Here is a 13,697-nt window from a genome sequence, read left to right on the forward strand (position 1 = left end):
GGACAAGATCTTGACAGTAGAGAGGACAAGAGTAGAACCTGCTGATTGATGCTTAACAGCATGGTTACTTGTGTGCTGGTTTGGGGAAGTACTTCTTGTTTCTGTCCTGAGGGAATGTCTTAAGAGAGCTGCTTGGGTATTTCTATGGAGAAATCCACAGGGTTCCCTATGTTGAGGGACCATACCTAGTAGTTCCTTCACTGATGAAGGGCAAAGAATTTGACTATAGCATCAAGCTATTGGTGGTTTCTTCTTTTGACTGTTTTTGACTCTCGGACTGAATGCAGTGGAGCAGTTACAGAAGAGGATACTTGGGTAAAGTTTCCTGTAGGGCTGTGGGAAAGTTTAGATAGCCTATAGTGTCCAGGTTATTTTTCTTGTCTATTGCGGATATTTTTGTTGCTGAGGTGGAGCAACTCCTCATGTACCACATTTATTTATTGGGTTCATGTATGCCACAATTTGCTTGTGGAGGTCAGATGATAACCTACATGAGTCTTTCCTCCTATTATGTTGGCCCCTGGGATCAAACTCGTGTTGTCAAGATTTGGCGGCAAGTGCCTTAACCTGTTGGCCCACACCATTGCTTTTCTTCTGCTGGAAGAGGTTGAGCTTTGCTCAGCAAAGATTAGTTGTGTTCCAGAGGCTGCTGTTACACTAAAGGAAAACAGCAACCCTGTTACTGGGCCTCTTACTCCTGGATGACCCCAAGGTTTGGAGGGATGAAGTGGGCCAGCAATGAAAGTCTGGGAAGTCCCAAGTTCCAGACTTGCTTGGACAAGTTGGTTTGGATGTGGATTGGGGACTGGTGACTAACCTGCATATCAGGAGAGACTATTATTCTTTGCCCATTGAGACAGAGCAGGGGTCTTTATGGGGCTGGAAACTCAGATATCTAAGACCCAGAGAAGCCCTCGATCTGCTGCAACAAGCAGCTGCTGTGCTCCAGGATCAGGTTAATTGTGATTGGGGAGAGGTTGGGGAGGGGTTAGAGGCCGGGCTGGGTTACTGAACTTTTTCTTCCCTCCCTTGTCGCTCCCTCCCTTTGCTGGAGGAGCCAACTTCAAAAGCTTCTCCACCTTCCTTCAAGCTCTATTCAGGGAGGACCCATCAGCCAGTAGAGGACCTGGTGTGGCTGCCAGTTGCCTGCTTCATTTGCCACCCAAAGACTCAGAGGACCCCAGGATCATTTATGTGTGGCCTGCTAGAGGGAGTAAGGGAAGGCCAGACCCTGAGAGGCCTATGGTGAGCAGCTTGGGGCCTCAGCCCAAGGGGCTGGGCATGGGCATAACTGGGGTGGGGTTGGGGGTAGGCTTTTTCCCTGTGCCTCATGGAAACCCCCAGATGTTTATAATGGTACCCAGTAAAATGACTTTTGTAGGTGCTTATGTCCTGGCTTTCCCAGAACGCTTTTTTCTTATACTGAGTTAAGCCTGCATTGTAGGAACTCCCTAAGCAGCCTGTCCCATCCCTTGGTGCTAGATACACTAGCAGTCTCACTGGCTGGCCTAATTGGCTCTTGTTCTTAATGTGGTCTGATGCGTTCTCAATATCCCTCCATTGGCCATGGTACTCAGTGACTTTCAAGAGAGTCCTCCAGTTTGCTGGTATCCCAGGCAGAAGTCCCAACCCCCACCCATCTCTATGTGGGAGTTTGTGGTATGCTCAGTTCAGCTCTCCTGCCAGGGCTGGGAAGCTGAGTCCCATCGTTTCGCTGGGTTCACAAGATTAATTTTCCAGACCAAGTAGACTGCCTAACTCCAGCTGGGGGCCTAGAGGCAGATTTGGGAACTAGTCAATTTGAAGGAGCTAGGGTCCTGGGGACCTTTAGCTGTCTTCCTAACGTTCGAGCTTTCCCCAGCAACTGTCCTTTCCTTTCTGGGTGGGAGGAAACCTGTTGGCAGACTTTGTTTCTTCTCCTGCTGTCTTTGAACCTTCCCACCACCCTTCCCTTCCCATTGGGAGTGAATCTTGGAGTTCTGAGCCATTGTTTTTGCCATACTTTGGGGCTTTCTTTGGCTGGTTGTAGCAGAGCTATCAAGGGAGATTGGAGTTCTCATACTGCATAAGAACAAAGAGATTCTGTTCCTAGATCCCTTCTTGTTCACCCAGAGGGCTTTAGGTGTATGTGAGAGAGAACAACCAAGAGAATAACAATCAGGGGATGGGAGTGGGCTATGACTAGTAGCTATGGGTCTGAGTGTGGTCAGGGGTGAAGCTGTACAAGGGATCACTTCTTGCTGTACCCCCTCCCCCATTCCACTTCCTGTACAAAGTAAGGGAGCGCTTACACATCCATGGTACTCCAGGTGCTCACTTTTCTACCTCTCCAATGTAGACCATAGTGCCACCCCTTGTCTGTGGACCTGGTCTCTGTCACCTTCCTAGTCCTTCAGAGCTCAGTGAAAATACTTCCCCATCCCCCACTCCACATTCCGCAAACATTCACAGAACATGTGTTTGGTTTGCCTCTTCCCTTCTCTAGGACTGCTCAGGTTATAAACTATGGCCAGAGCCTCTGATGAGATTGTTTATCTCCTAGCATCTCAAAGATGAAGAAGCATCCTTTGTGTGGTGGGTGACTCCAAGTGCCTATGGGGCCACTTCATGTGCTGGGAGGCCTATGCTCTCAGCCCTAACCTGGTGTCTTCTCCAGGTGCCCCCAAAGCCTGATTTCTACATACTACTGCTGCTGCTGGCATTTCTTGGATCTGCCCTGGGCTGGCCTGGGTCTCAGTCCTGCAGTGTCCAGGAGGTACTCCGTCACTATCAAGCCGTCATCTTCCAGGACTTGCAGGCTGCCATGCAATGGGCTGGGCTGGGAGTCCAACGTACAGAGCCTGGAACCCGTCACCACCGCTTCATTCAGAGAAATCTGACTGGAGCTGGCAGAGGTCAAGGACAACCAGGGACTTCCTGTGGTACCCAAAAGGTATGGGGGAGGTGCCCCCAAACAACTATTTGTTCCCTCCTCAGGCCCCTCCCCCACCCCCCTGCTCTGGCTTTCCTCCCTTTCCAACTCAGGAGAGTAGCATCCTACTGTCTATTGAGTCCTTGGGTCAGACCCTTCTTGGGAGTGTGGCTGGAGTACCCCACAATGCATTAGAGAAAGCGGCATGGACAGTGGCAGTGCGCACCGAGGCAGTGATGCGCAGACACTGCCGAACATTCTACAGGGTATGCTTCCTCAATCTCCCCTCCCCTAAGGGCTATACAGTACCAATGGCCTGAGGCTTTGGACTCAGTTAGGACCAACTGATCTGATGACAACCCACTTCCCTCATGGCTAAATATGAGCTGTGAGATGAAGGCAAGGGTGCAGGATCTGTATGCACTGTCTCACAGCTGGTCTCTACTAGCAGATCCAGCAGCCAAAGAAGCAAACGGTACAGCCACGCAGCAGTCGGAGGCGGCTCCTGCTACGTGCCCTATACGCTGTCGCCACCTGCTGGGAAAAGCTCTTTGCACTAAGTGCCATGGCTACCCGTGAATTCTAGCGTTGTCCCTGTTCTCACTCTCCTTACAGAAGATTGGAAACAAACTGATTCGTGTTTTGGTAACACCCTCTCAGCTCAGATTGCCTGTACTCAAAGATCCAGGATATGTATACACCCATTGAGGCCCCAATAAATGGAGCTAATGATGTGAACCGATTCTTCTTGTCTTTGTCTGACTTGTTATGGGCCCTGGTCAGTAAGAGTGGGACTAGGGACCTGTATTTCACAGTGGCAATAGTTGTATCTCCCTCATACAGCAGGGGGCGTGGATGGGACGTTGGACCTGTCCTCGAGTAGTGTGGAAGGCAACGAAGCCCCCTACCCCCACCCTACAACCTGGTTAGGGATTTTAAAACGTCATGCATCCGTCCTGCCCAACTCTGGACCGGAGGAGAGGGTGGAAATGGAGAGGAGGGGAAGGCTGAGCTTGGTGGATTCAGAGCAAAACAACCGGATAAAGGAAACAGGACTTAGAGGAAGCCAGCCTTGCTGCCCTGGCCACAAACTAGACCAAGCCATTTCCTGTTGCCCCTGGGGGATGGGCAGGGCGGGACGGGGTGGGATGACTCCACAGACTGTCCTAGACTTGTCTTTTGAACTAACTGGACTGACCCCAGTACCTACATATACCTGGGTGTCTGTTCTTCCCTGAGCAGAAAGAGGCAATGTAGTTACCCCACCCTCCACCCCCATTTCCTTACCTCATAATAGGCTGTGGAGCCGAAAAGCTTCAAGGAATAACTTGCTCTGTACCGTTCAGACAGGCAAACAAGGGACAAAAAAGGCAATCTAATCTATAAGAGCAAGAAATATCATTGAAGTTCTTCATGCCTCCATTCCTTGGTGCAAGTTTGATCTGCCCAGTGGGACCTTTTGTTTCTTTTCAGTTGAGAAAGCTGAGCAATGGAGAGACCATAGGACCTTCCTTGATTACACAACAATCATGTACTGGAAGAACTGGGATCAGGTGTGTGTGCAGAAGGGAAATGGAGCTTTGTGGACATTAATGTGTATTCTAATAATCTTTGATTCAGATTTCTAATGGTCTCACAAGCCACGATAGAGTACAAATATAGAACATTTTGATTCTTCTTTATGGGGTAGGAGGCAGTGTAAACAAATACAAGATGTACCAGAGAGGGCCTAAGTACAAAGACCTTCAGCAAAGTCAGGTCTAAAATGATTCTCCTCCATGTGTGCATAGTGAATGCATGTATGTGTTAGCTGGTGTGAAAGGTTGAGGGGAAGCATGGACCATTACAGGATCCTGGCTCTAGGGTGAGTGGTCATCTTGCACTGGGAAAACCAGTGGAAGAGAGTTGGGTGGCTATGGACTTGGGCTTATATTGATGAACTCTATTGAGTATGCTGGGGTATAACCAATGTCCAGTGTAGAGAAAGAGGCCTGGTTTTGTTGAAATATAAGCCATAAGGCAGCAGAACTTTAACTAAAGAGTGGTCAAGTGGGATCTGAGGAAGGTTAGTAACAGTCTAGGCACTGAGCTGAAGAATGGCAGTATGGACAGCTCTCCATGAAGTTCCCATGAATTCATTTTTCAAGGCAATCTGTACTTGCCCTGACTTTAGATCCTACTGGGAAATTACTTCAATTCTAGTAAGTATCTCACAGCTACTCCCCACCCACAGCTACTCCCGACCCACAGCTACTCCCCATCTTGTTGTCCTGGGGGGAGTAGCCAACAGGGTATCTTTTTTTGTTTTTGTTTTTGTTTTTGTTTTTGTTTTTCGAGACAGGGTTTCTCTGTGTAGCTCTGGCTGTCCTGGAACTCACTCTGTAGACCAGGCTGGCCTCAAACTCAGAAATCCACCTGCCTCTGCCTCCCAAGTGCTGGGATTAAAGGCGTGTGCCACCACCGCCCGGCCCAACAACAGGGTATCTTGATTCCCACCTTTCACTCCTCAGCTGAGGAAAGATCAAACTATAGCCTCCTGGGACTGGAGGTGAAACAGAGGCCTCAAGAGTTTCAGGAAATAAATGTTGATGCCTAAGCCCTGTACCAGGCTACGTATGAGAGGCTACTTGAATCCTGCACCCATTGAATCCTGCACCCATGACACTCACTCTCTCTCTCTCTCTCTCTCTCTCTCTCTCTCTCTCTCTCTCTCTCTGCAGGAGTCATGAAAGCATCAGCCTGTGGTCACCAACCCACTAGAATGACTGTCCTCTTGCAGGACAAGGATAGACACAGAACTCTCAGAAAGGCTTGGAGCTGAAGGGCAAGTTGAGTGCTACTGAGACCCTAGATTCTGGGTCTTCTAGGCTCAGCCCAGGGACCTAAATGGAGGCTTCCTGGGCGCTTTGTAGTTGAGGACAGGGCATATGCTTGTGCACACATAGCTTAGCCCAGCACAGAAGCTGTCCCACAGTTGTTTGCTAGCTGCTGACCAGCTAGAACAGACCTTGGAGATGCTGAGGCTCAGACATGGGGCTGGAGACTGCTGCTATTATCCTATCCCACACAAGCCTTTTCAATGCTTGGCTTTCCAGGGAGGTGGGGCTATGACCCAGAAGGAAGGGCTGTGTGAGGATTACAGATGGGACCCCCAAGGCACTGGCTAGGCCTGTGCAATTTCCTGCAGCCCAGGAGCCAGGCCTCCATATGTAATCCTGGAAGAAGGGGCCTGGCAGGCTTTGAAGGGAGACTGGATACCACGGCCTCCCACGACTAGGAGCCTTTGAAAGAACATCTGGAACTTGGGCAAGAGCTATGAATGACAAGCTAGTTCTTGGGTTTGCAAATCCCTAAGTTAATCTTGAGTTTGCCACTTGTGTGTTAACCCTGCCCCACCTCCCATGATGCAGCAGGGAGCGAGGACTTTTACTGACTACAACAGCCTAGAAGTGTGGCAGAGCTGAGTGAAGGTGTAGTAAGGATAGACATGTCTTCTGTGTCTGCGGGTCCTTTGAGCACAGAGCCACAGCTAAGCAGATAGAGCTCTAAACTCAGCTATATTCCTAAAGCTGGGTTCACTTTGGCAGTACATATACCAAAACTGGAATGAGGACAGAGAAGATTAGCATGGTCACTGTGCAAGGGAGACACACAAATTTATAAAGTGTTCCATATTTTTCCTAGTTAACAGTGTTGTGTCACACACAATTCTTTGATGGGAGACAATGAGTAGGCCCGGGGCTGGTTCACTGACACTGTTAGATCCTGCTGTGGTGGATATAAAGGGAGGTTCAGCTTTGCAACTGCTTGGAATTAAATGACTGCCCTTTCTACTCAAGGAGTTATGTGGGGGGTGGGGGTGGGGGGAAGATGGGCTTCTAGAAGGCTTGGGCAGCCCTATGGACAGGGCTGTGAAGGAGGAGGAAACATCTGTTCCCAGACCTGGAGAAGGCCTGGCCTTGCGGGCTTCTGGACACTTGTGTGTGGGGTCCTAAGACATGCAGATGTTCAAGAAGGCTGCCTGCTTCAGCTGCAGCTAACTGGAAATAAACAAGGCTCTCTACTCCAGGAAGCACATATTACTGGGGGTGGGGGGGAGAGTGAGGCAGGTGTTGAGGCCCATTGTCCCTGCCAGTGGCCTTCGAGACCTGGGGGAGGGAGTGAGGTGCAAGAGATGTCCCTGCCCCTTCCACAGGAAGACTTAGTTTTTTAAACTCAGAAAAACACACAGACACACTCAGAGACACAGACACAGGCATATGCACATGTACACATACACACACACACACACACACACACACACACACACACACACACCCTGCTTCATTAGACTCTGGAATAAGCAAGAGGTAACACCTGCTATGGGAAGTGAGTTCTTGTTTGGGTGGAAATGGGAAGGTCAGGCCCTTGGCAGCTGTGCAGTGCCTGTTGTGGGGGAAGTGGACATCCTGAGGCCCTAGAACCTGGGTCACCTCCTTACTGTGTAGATGGGATTTATGCTGCTGTCTGTGGAGGACATGTCAGTCTGATATACCCTGGGAAACTTAATGGTACACTGGCTAGGCTTTGTTGCATACCAGTCCAGTTGTGACAGTTTGTGGCTCAAGAGAGAGGCACCCAGGGCTCACCAGGTGAGCAAGCTCTATCCTTGGACTGCCCCTGGCGCCCCCTACCCGGCACAAGGCCAGGGGTCAGGACTGCAGAGCAAGATAAGCCCAGCTTCCTGCACTTACTCCCAGAGCTGCAACTCCCAACACTTCCTGTTTTCTGGAGGGCAGACAGGGGTGTGGGAGACTGGACAAGGTGGTGGGGGCTGGGGTCATGGAACAGAGGGTGGAGTTTCAGGGGAGGGGACTACAGGAGATGGGATGAAGTCATGGAGGACAGCATAGATTCAGGGTGAGGTGGAGGAGGAGTGGAAGCAGATTCCTGGGAGACTGGGTAAAGTTGTAGGGCCAGGGTTATGTGTGGCATGTCCCCAGAGGTAACACTGGAAGCCAGGGCTGTGGTACAAAAAGTAGAGTTGTAGGTGACCAAACCCAAGAGAAGGAATGAAGCCATGAGCTGAGGTTGTGGAAAAACTGAGGTTATGGAGGAAAGACCCTTGGGAACAGGAGCCAGGGGACCTGAAAAGCACTATGGACCTAATGTGCAACAAGGTCCTGCTCCCAAGTCCTCAGAAACAACTACCCTCTATGTACACTTTTCCCTTCTTAGTGAGCTCCCTTCCTATCCTAGAGCAGAAGTTTTACAGTCTGGGTCATGGCTGACCAAGCCACACAGAATCTTAGTTTGGAACCAGGCATGGTGGTACAAGCTCTTAATCCTAGCACTTGAGAAGGGTTAGGGTTAGGCAGGCAGATCTCTGTGTGAGGCTAGCTTGGTCTATACAGGAAATTCCAAAACAGCCAGGTGACAGAGAGATCCTGTAGAAATAAAGAGAAAGAAAGAAGAAAGAAAAGAAAACAAACAAAAAGGAATCAGTTTAGGAGCTACTGAATCATATGGATGTGTAGTTCTTACTCTATTGTTCAGAAATATAAATTAAAAGTACTCTCTCTTTTTTTTTTTTTTTTTTTTTAGTTCTTTGAGACAGGGTTTCTCTGTGTAGCCCTAGCCACCCTGGAACTTACTTTGTTAAGAGATACTATGTTACCTTTTCATTAAAATGTCCTTAATTTATACTTCTAGCTGGTAGAGGTGACACAAGCCTTTAATCCCAGCATTCAGGAGGTAGAAGTAGGTGGATATCTGAGTTCAAGGTCAGCTTGGTCAGCCGAGTGTGTTCCAGGATAGCCAAGGCTACACAGAGGAAACCTTGTCTCAACAACCAACCAACCAACCAAACAACCAACCAACCAAACAAACAAACCCAAAACAAAAAAAATTATAAAGTGAATCCTGGCGACTGGAAGGATGGCTTTGCAGTTCAAAGCATTTACTGCTCTCCAGCAGACCTGGGTTCAATTTCCAATCAGCCACATCAAGCAGCTCACAACTGCTTGTAACTCCAGTTCCAGGGGATTTGCTGCTCTCTGCCCTCCAAGGGTACCTACATACACACAAATGGTGCACATAAACTCATGTAGGTATACACACATGCACATAAAAATAAATAAATAAATAAAATAAATAAATAAATCCTTTTTAAAAAAATAAATCCTGGGGCTGAAGAGATGGCCCAGCAACCACACTGGTCTTCCAGAGGTCTTGAGTCCAGTTCTCAGCAACCACATGGTGGCTCACAACCATCTGTAATGGGATCTGGTATGTCTGAAGACAACTACAGTGTACTCATATACATAAAATAAATAACTAGTTCTTTTTTTTTTTATTTTTTTTTTTTTTTTTTTTTTTTTTTTTGGTTTTTCGAGACAGGGTTTCTCTGTATAGCCCGGGCTGTCCTGGAACTCACTCTGTAGACCAGGCTGGCCTCGAACTCAGAAATCCGCCTGCCTCTGCCTCCCGAGTGCTGGGATTAAAGGCGTGCGCCACCACCGCCCGGCTAAATAACTAGTTCTTTAAAAAAAAAAAAAACAGTAAATCTTGGTCTAGAGAGATGGCTCAGCAATTAATAGCACTCTTCCAGAGGACTCAAATTTGATTCCTAGCACTCATTTCAGGTGGCTTGTAACTGCCTGTAACTCCAGCTCTAGGAGGTCTGACACTTCTGTCCTTCATAGGAACTCACATACATGTGGTATACACACACACACACACAGGGCTTGGTGGTCCACATCTTTAATCCCAACATTCAGGAAGCAGAAACAGGTCACTGAGTTCAAGACCATCTAGTTTACACAGACAGTTCCAAGTCAGCCAGGGATACATAGTGCGATCCAGTCTCCAAGCAAGGAAGTAAGCACATCCCCACATGCAAGATATGTCTTAGATAAAGCTTCTTGTTTTAATTGGAAATATAACTATCTTATTAAAAAGAGATTTCTAAGTTTATAATTCTAACAGTAGTTGTAATGAGACATTAAAGAATCATCAAGTGAAGGAAAATACATAAAGGTTATAGATATGAAATGTATTTTCAGTAAAAGAAAACAAAAGAGAAGAACTGCTTTTGGATATGAAAGGATTATATAATAAGGTAAAGATTGTTCCAAAATGAAAATAGACAAGAACAAGGTTAGAAAGTTAAAGGATCCTATAGAATAGCTGTGAGAATTAAAATTAACGAACGTGGACATAGCTACAACTAGGTTGATAGTTAGATAAAGGTTATTAAAATTTTTTCAGGATAAAGTTTAATACCCTGAGATAAAATTAATTCTGGATTCTCTGTTTACAACAATAAGAGTTTTCTTAACTATTAATCTATTCTTAATTAGATTTACCAAAACAAACAATAACAACAAAAACTGGCTCAAGGGGCTAGAGAGATGGCTCAGTGGTTAAGAATACATAATCCTCTTGTAGAAGACCAAAGTTCAATTTCCAGAACCCACAGAAGCCACACTGGGTGGCTCACAAATGCCTGCAAGTTCAGCTCCAGAGGGATCTGATGCCTCTGGTCTCTGTGGGTACCTACATTCATGTGCTCATGGCCCCCTCACATGTACACAGATTAAAAATAAATAAAAATAACTGGCTTTAAGTTTTTTATTCTTTCATTACATGAGACATTAAACATCTGTGATTAGATTTTATTTTTATATGCTTTATGAGTTTTCCCATTGGGTCTGTATTTCACTTGCTGGAGAGCCACTGCCTTAAGAGTAGGGAAAATTTTGTTTAAAGTAATTATTTTTTGCTAGAGAATTGGCTTGGTGATTAAGAGAGCATATTGCTCATACAGAGAACCTGAGTTCAGTTCCCAGCACCATGCATGATGGATAGCTAACAACTGCCTGTAACTCTAGTTCCAAGGGAATCTGATGCCTCTGGCTTCCATGGATACCTGCCCACACATACATAAGCACACACACACACACACACACACACAAACACACACACACACACACACCACAACACACTAATAAATCTTTCAAGGAAGCACCCACATAGCAGCCTACAACCATCTGTAACAGCAATCCCAGGAGATCCAACACCTTCTTCTGGCCTCCAAAGGCACCAAGTATGTATATGGTGCACATACAAACATGTAAGCAAAACACCCATACACATAGATGTAAACACATAATTTTAAAGAGTGAATCTTTAGATAACAGGGACTTGTGCTTATGAAATTTATGATGGCCTTGAATTTGAGCCCCAGGATCCACATAGAAGAAGGAGAGAACTGACTTACTCTGGTTTTCTTCTGACCTCCACACATATGCCATGGCATGTGCATGCCTGCACACTTACACACTTGCACAAAGAATAAATAAATAAAATGCAATTTTGAAAAGAATAGGGACAGGAGGTATAGCTTAGTGATTAACAGTTCTTGTTCTTGCAGGGGACTCAGGTAGAGTTCCTGGTGCCCACATGATATTGTCTTTAGTTCCAGTTTCATGGAATCTGATGCCCTCTTCTGGCCTCCAGAGACACTGTATGCATGTGGTACACACATATACATGTAGGCAAAACACTCATACATGTAAGATAAAATTAAACAAATCTTAAAAGAAATTAAACATTTTTAAATAGACAAATTCCTAAGATAGAAAGTTATTTATTGTTTCTAGGAGCATGGAAATATCTATGAAAGTGATGAAAAAGTTCTGAAATTACATGGTAATGGTTCCCAACTCTGTGAATATTCTGAAATCACTGAACTTTGCACTGAAGGTTTTGTGTAGGATAGAGCAGAATGCTTCTTAGGTGCCCTTCCTCTAAGTGTAAGAGAAGGCAAGTGGAACCCTGTTTTTACCAAATTCAAGTTGGAGGAACTCCAGGGCAGAGAAGAAACTGTGGATGTTAGGTGATTAGGCGTTCTAGAGTGCAGCTGAGTTGGGAGCTGGGGAGGCTTAGACCTCAAGTGGAGATGTCTACCCCTCGGTGTGCCCCATCTTGACCTTGTTGGGGCAAGAGTCTTTATGTGGTATATGACTGTTTCCTCAAAAATAATCAAAGTAATGATTGTATTTTCTGGGGAGACCCTTATCTGTTCTCATCCCTGTTTCTCTGCTGGGGATTATTTAGCATGTTACCCAGGCCACTCCAGGATCAGACTAGACTGTTCAAGGGATGAAAAGGGGTGAGGATAGAAGCTCAGACCTTTTGGGAAAGAGGTAGATAGAATGAGGAATTAGGAGTGTGGCCTTAGTCTAAGGTTCTACCTGAAAGGAGGGGGGGGTTCATCCCTGGGGGATGGTGAAGGTCTTCTCAGGCAGGATAATGGGAACTCCCCCACCACACACACACACACACACACAAACACAGGTACACAGAGCCTATTATCAATCCCCTGCTGCTATTGGTAGTGTAATCCTATTCTTGTCTCTTTCTGACCCTGCTCTGGCATACTCCCCACCCTTTGGAACTTGTAAATTTGAACTTGCTCCAAACTGAACCCTTACTAGCCTCTTTCCATGACAATTGGGAAAGGGGGCTTTTATCTGCTCTATCTTCTCTTCATGGAGACAGTGGAACCACATACAGACTCTTTGGGGTTCCACTTTACTAACCAAAGGGAGAAGGCCCTCTGTGGGAATAAAAATATTGAATAGTATAGAACCTAGAATTGAGGAAGTGCTCTGGACCTGGGAATGTTGCTTCAATTGTCTCTGGGCTATCTGACCTATACTTCTTGGTATGTACATAGGTTGATGGAAAAATATCCCAGTTTAAATAAACACTTGGGGACTGCTCCCATGAATTCAGATAGCAAGCCTGGTCAGACCCATCTACCTCTGTTTGTAATTCATTATTACATGTAGAGATGTAATGTAGAGATGATATAATCTTGCTTCAGATGCTGAACACTCCTAAGAAATCCCCACTTCTTGTACCTCTCCCTAAACGTATTGGGAAGCTGGCTTTCTGTGCATGGACCCACATGAACATCTAGTGCTAGGTTTTTTTGCAGGTAAGTCACACATGGCCACCTTCATGTAAAGCCATATGTTTACAGCTTCATAGTTATGCTAGGTGTTTCATACTCCATGTGGGTGAATCTTGGAATCAGCTACCATCGAAGAGCATATGGGAATCTGGGGTAGGACAGGCTCCTCCTTCAGAAGTCCCCTGATTAAGGAGACTTGATAGATATGAAGTGTTTATATGTGTGTGCAGGGGCCATTTCCAGGGTGATTTTGCCATCCCTCTCTAGATGCATATTTGTCTAAGTAAGGGACTTTGAAAAATAGATGGTCTGGAAAGAGGGCCCCAGTCCTCCTGGAAGGAGCCCAAGCATGGCTTCTGTAATAAAGCTTAAGCTAAGGGACTTATGGGAACTTCTATGCATCTCTGACCTCTGTCATCAAGTGATGCTTATAGATGATAGGGCCTCAAGTGCAGCTCTCCTCACACCATTATTTGAGGTATGCAATTCTTATGAGGTTTGGTCACTAACCCTATGCCTAAGCCAGGTCCCCTGGGGGAGCAGAGTAAGTGTGACATGGTGTGCTGCCTTTCTTTAGGAACTGTCTGCTGAGATCTGGTAATATATCTACACAGGTGTCAGCCCTGCAGTTCTCCCCAAGTGAAAAATACTGTCCCGGGCAGTGCTTAGGTTTGCAGAAGAAAAACTGCAATACAGGCTTGGGGGGCTGATGATATCTGGGAGCCCAACTGGAAGGATTGAGGGCAGTGGTCTGGTTAAGGCAAAAGCAAAGTAATTTCTGTGTCTGTGTTTATAGGAAACATTGATGTTCCTTATGCATGGATG

General features: G+C 46.4%; 1 protein-coding gene and 1 non-coding gene across 2 annotated transcripts; both read left to right on the forward strand.

Annotated features, from left to right (window-relative positions):
• The first annotated feature begins 866 nt into the window (after positions 1-866).
• CUNH20orf204 (chromosome unknown C20orf204 homolog) lies at positions 867-3,653 on the forward strand. Its single transcript, XM_028774148.1, has 4 exons — positions 867-955; positions 1,091-1,245; positions 2,789-2,932; positions 3,363-3,653. The coding sequence occupies exons 1-4, from the start codon at positions 874-876 to the stop codon at positions 3,495-3,497; spliced, it is 516 nt and encodes a 171-aa protein (XP_028629981.1). The 5' UTR covers positions 867-873; the 3' UTR covers positions 3,498-3,653.
• A 2,831-nt stretch (positions 3,654-6,484) lies between these two features.
• Positions 6,485-6,590, forward strand: LOC114626678. Its single transcript, XR_003712273.1, has one exon. It is a non-coding gene; the product is annotated as a U6 spliceosomal RNA (small nuclear RNA).
• Positions 6,591-13,697: the final 7,107 nt, after the last annotated feature.

Source organism: Grammomys surdaster, unplaced genomic scaffold (genome assembly GCF_004785775.1).
Source record: "Grammomys surdaster isolate TR1022 unplaced genomic scaffold, NIH_TR_1.0 238, whole genome shotgun sequence".
Taxonomy (NCBI): Eukaryota; Metazoa; Chordata; class Mammalia; order Rodentia; family Muridae; genus Grammomys; species Grammomys surdaster.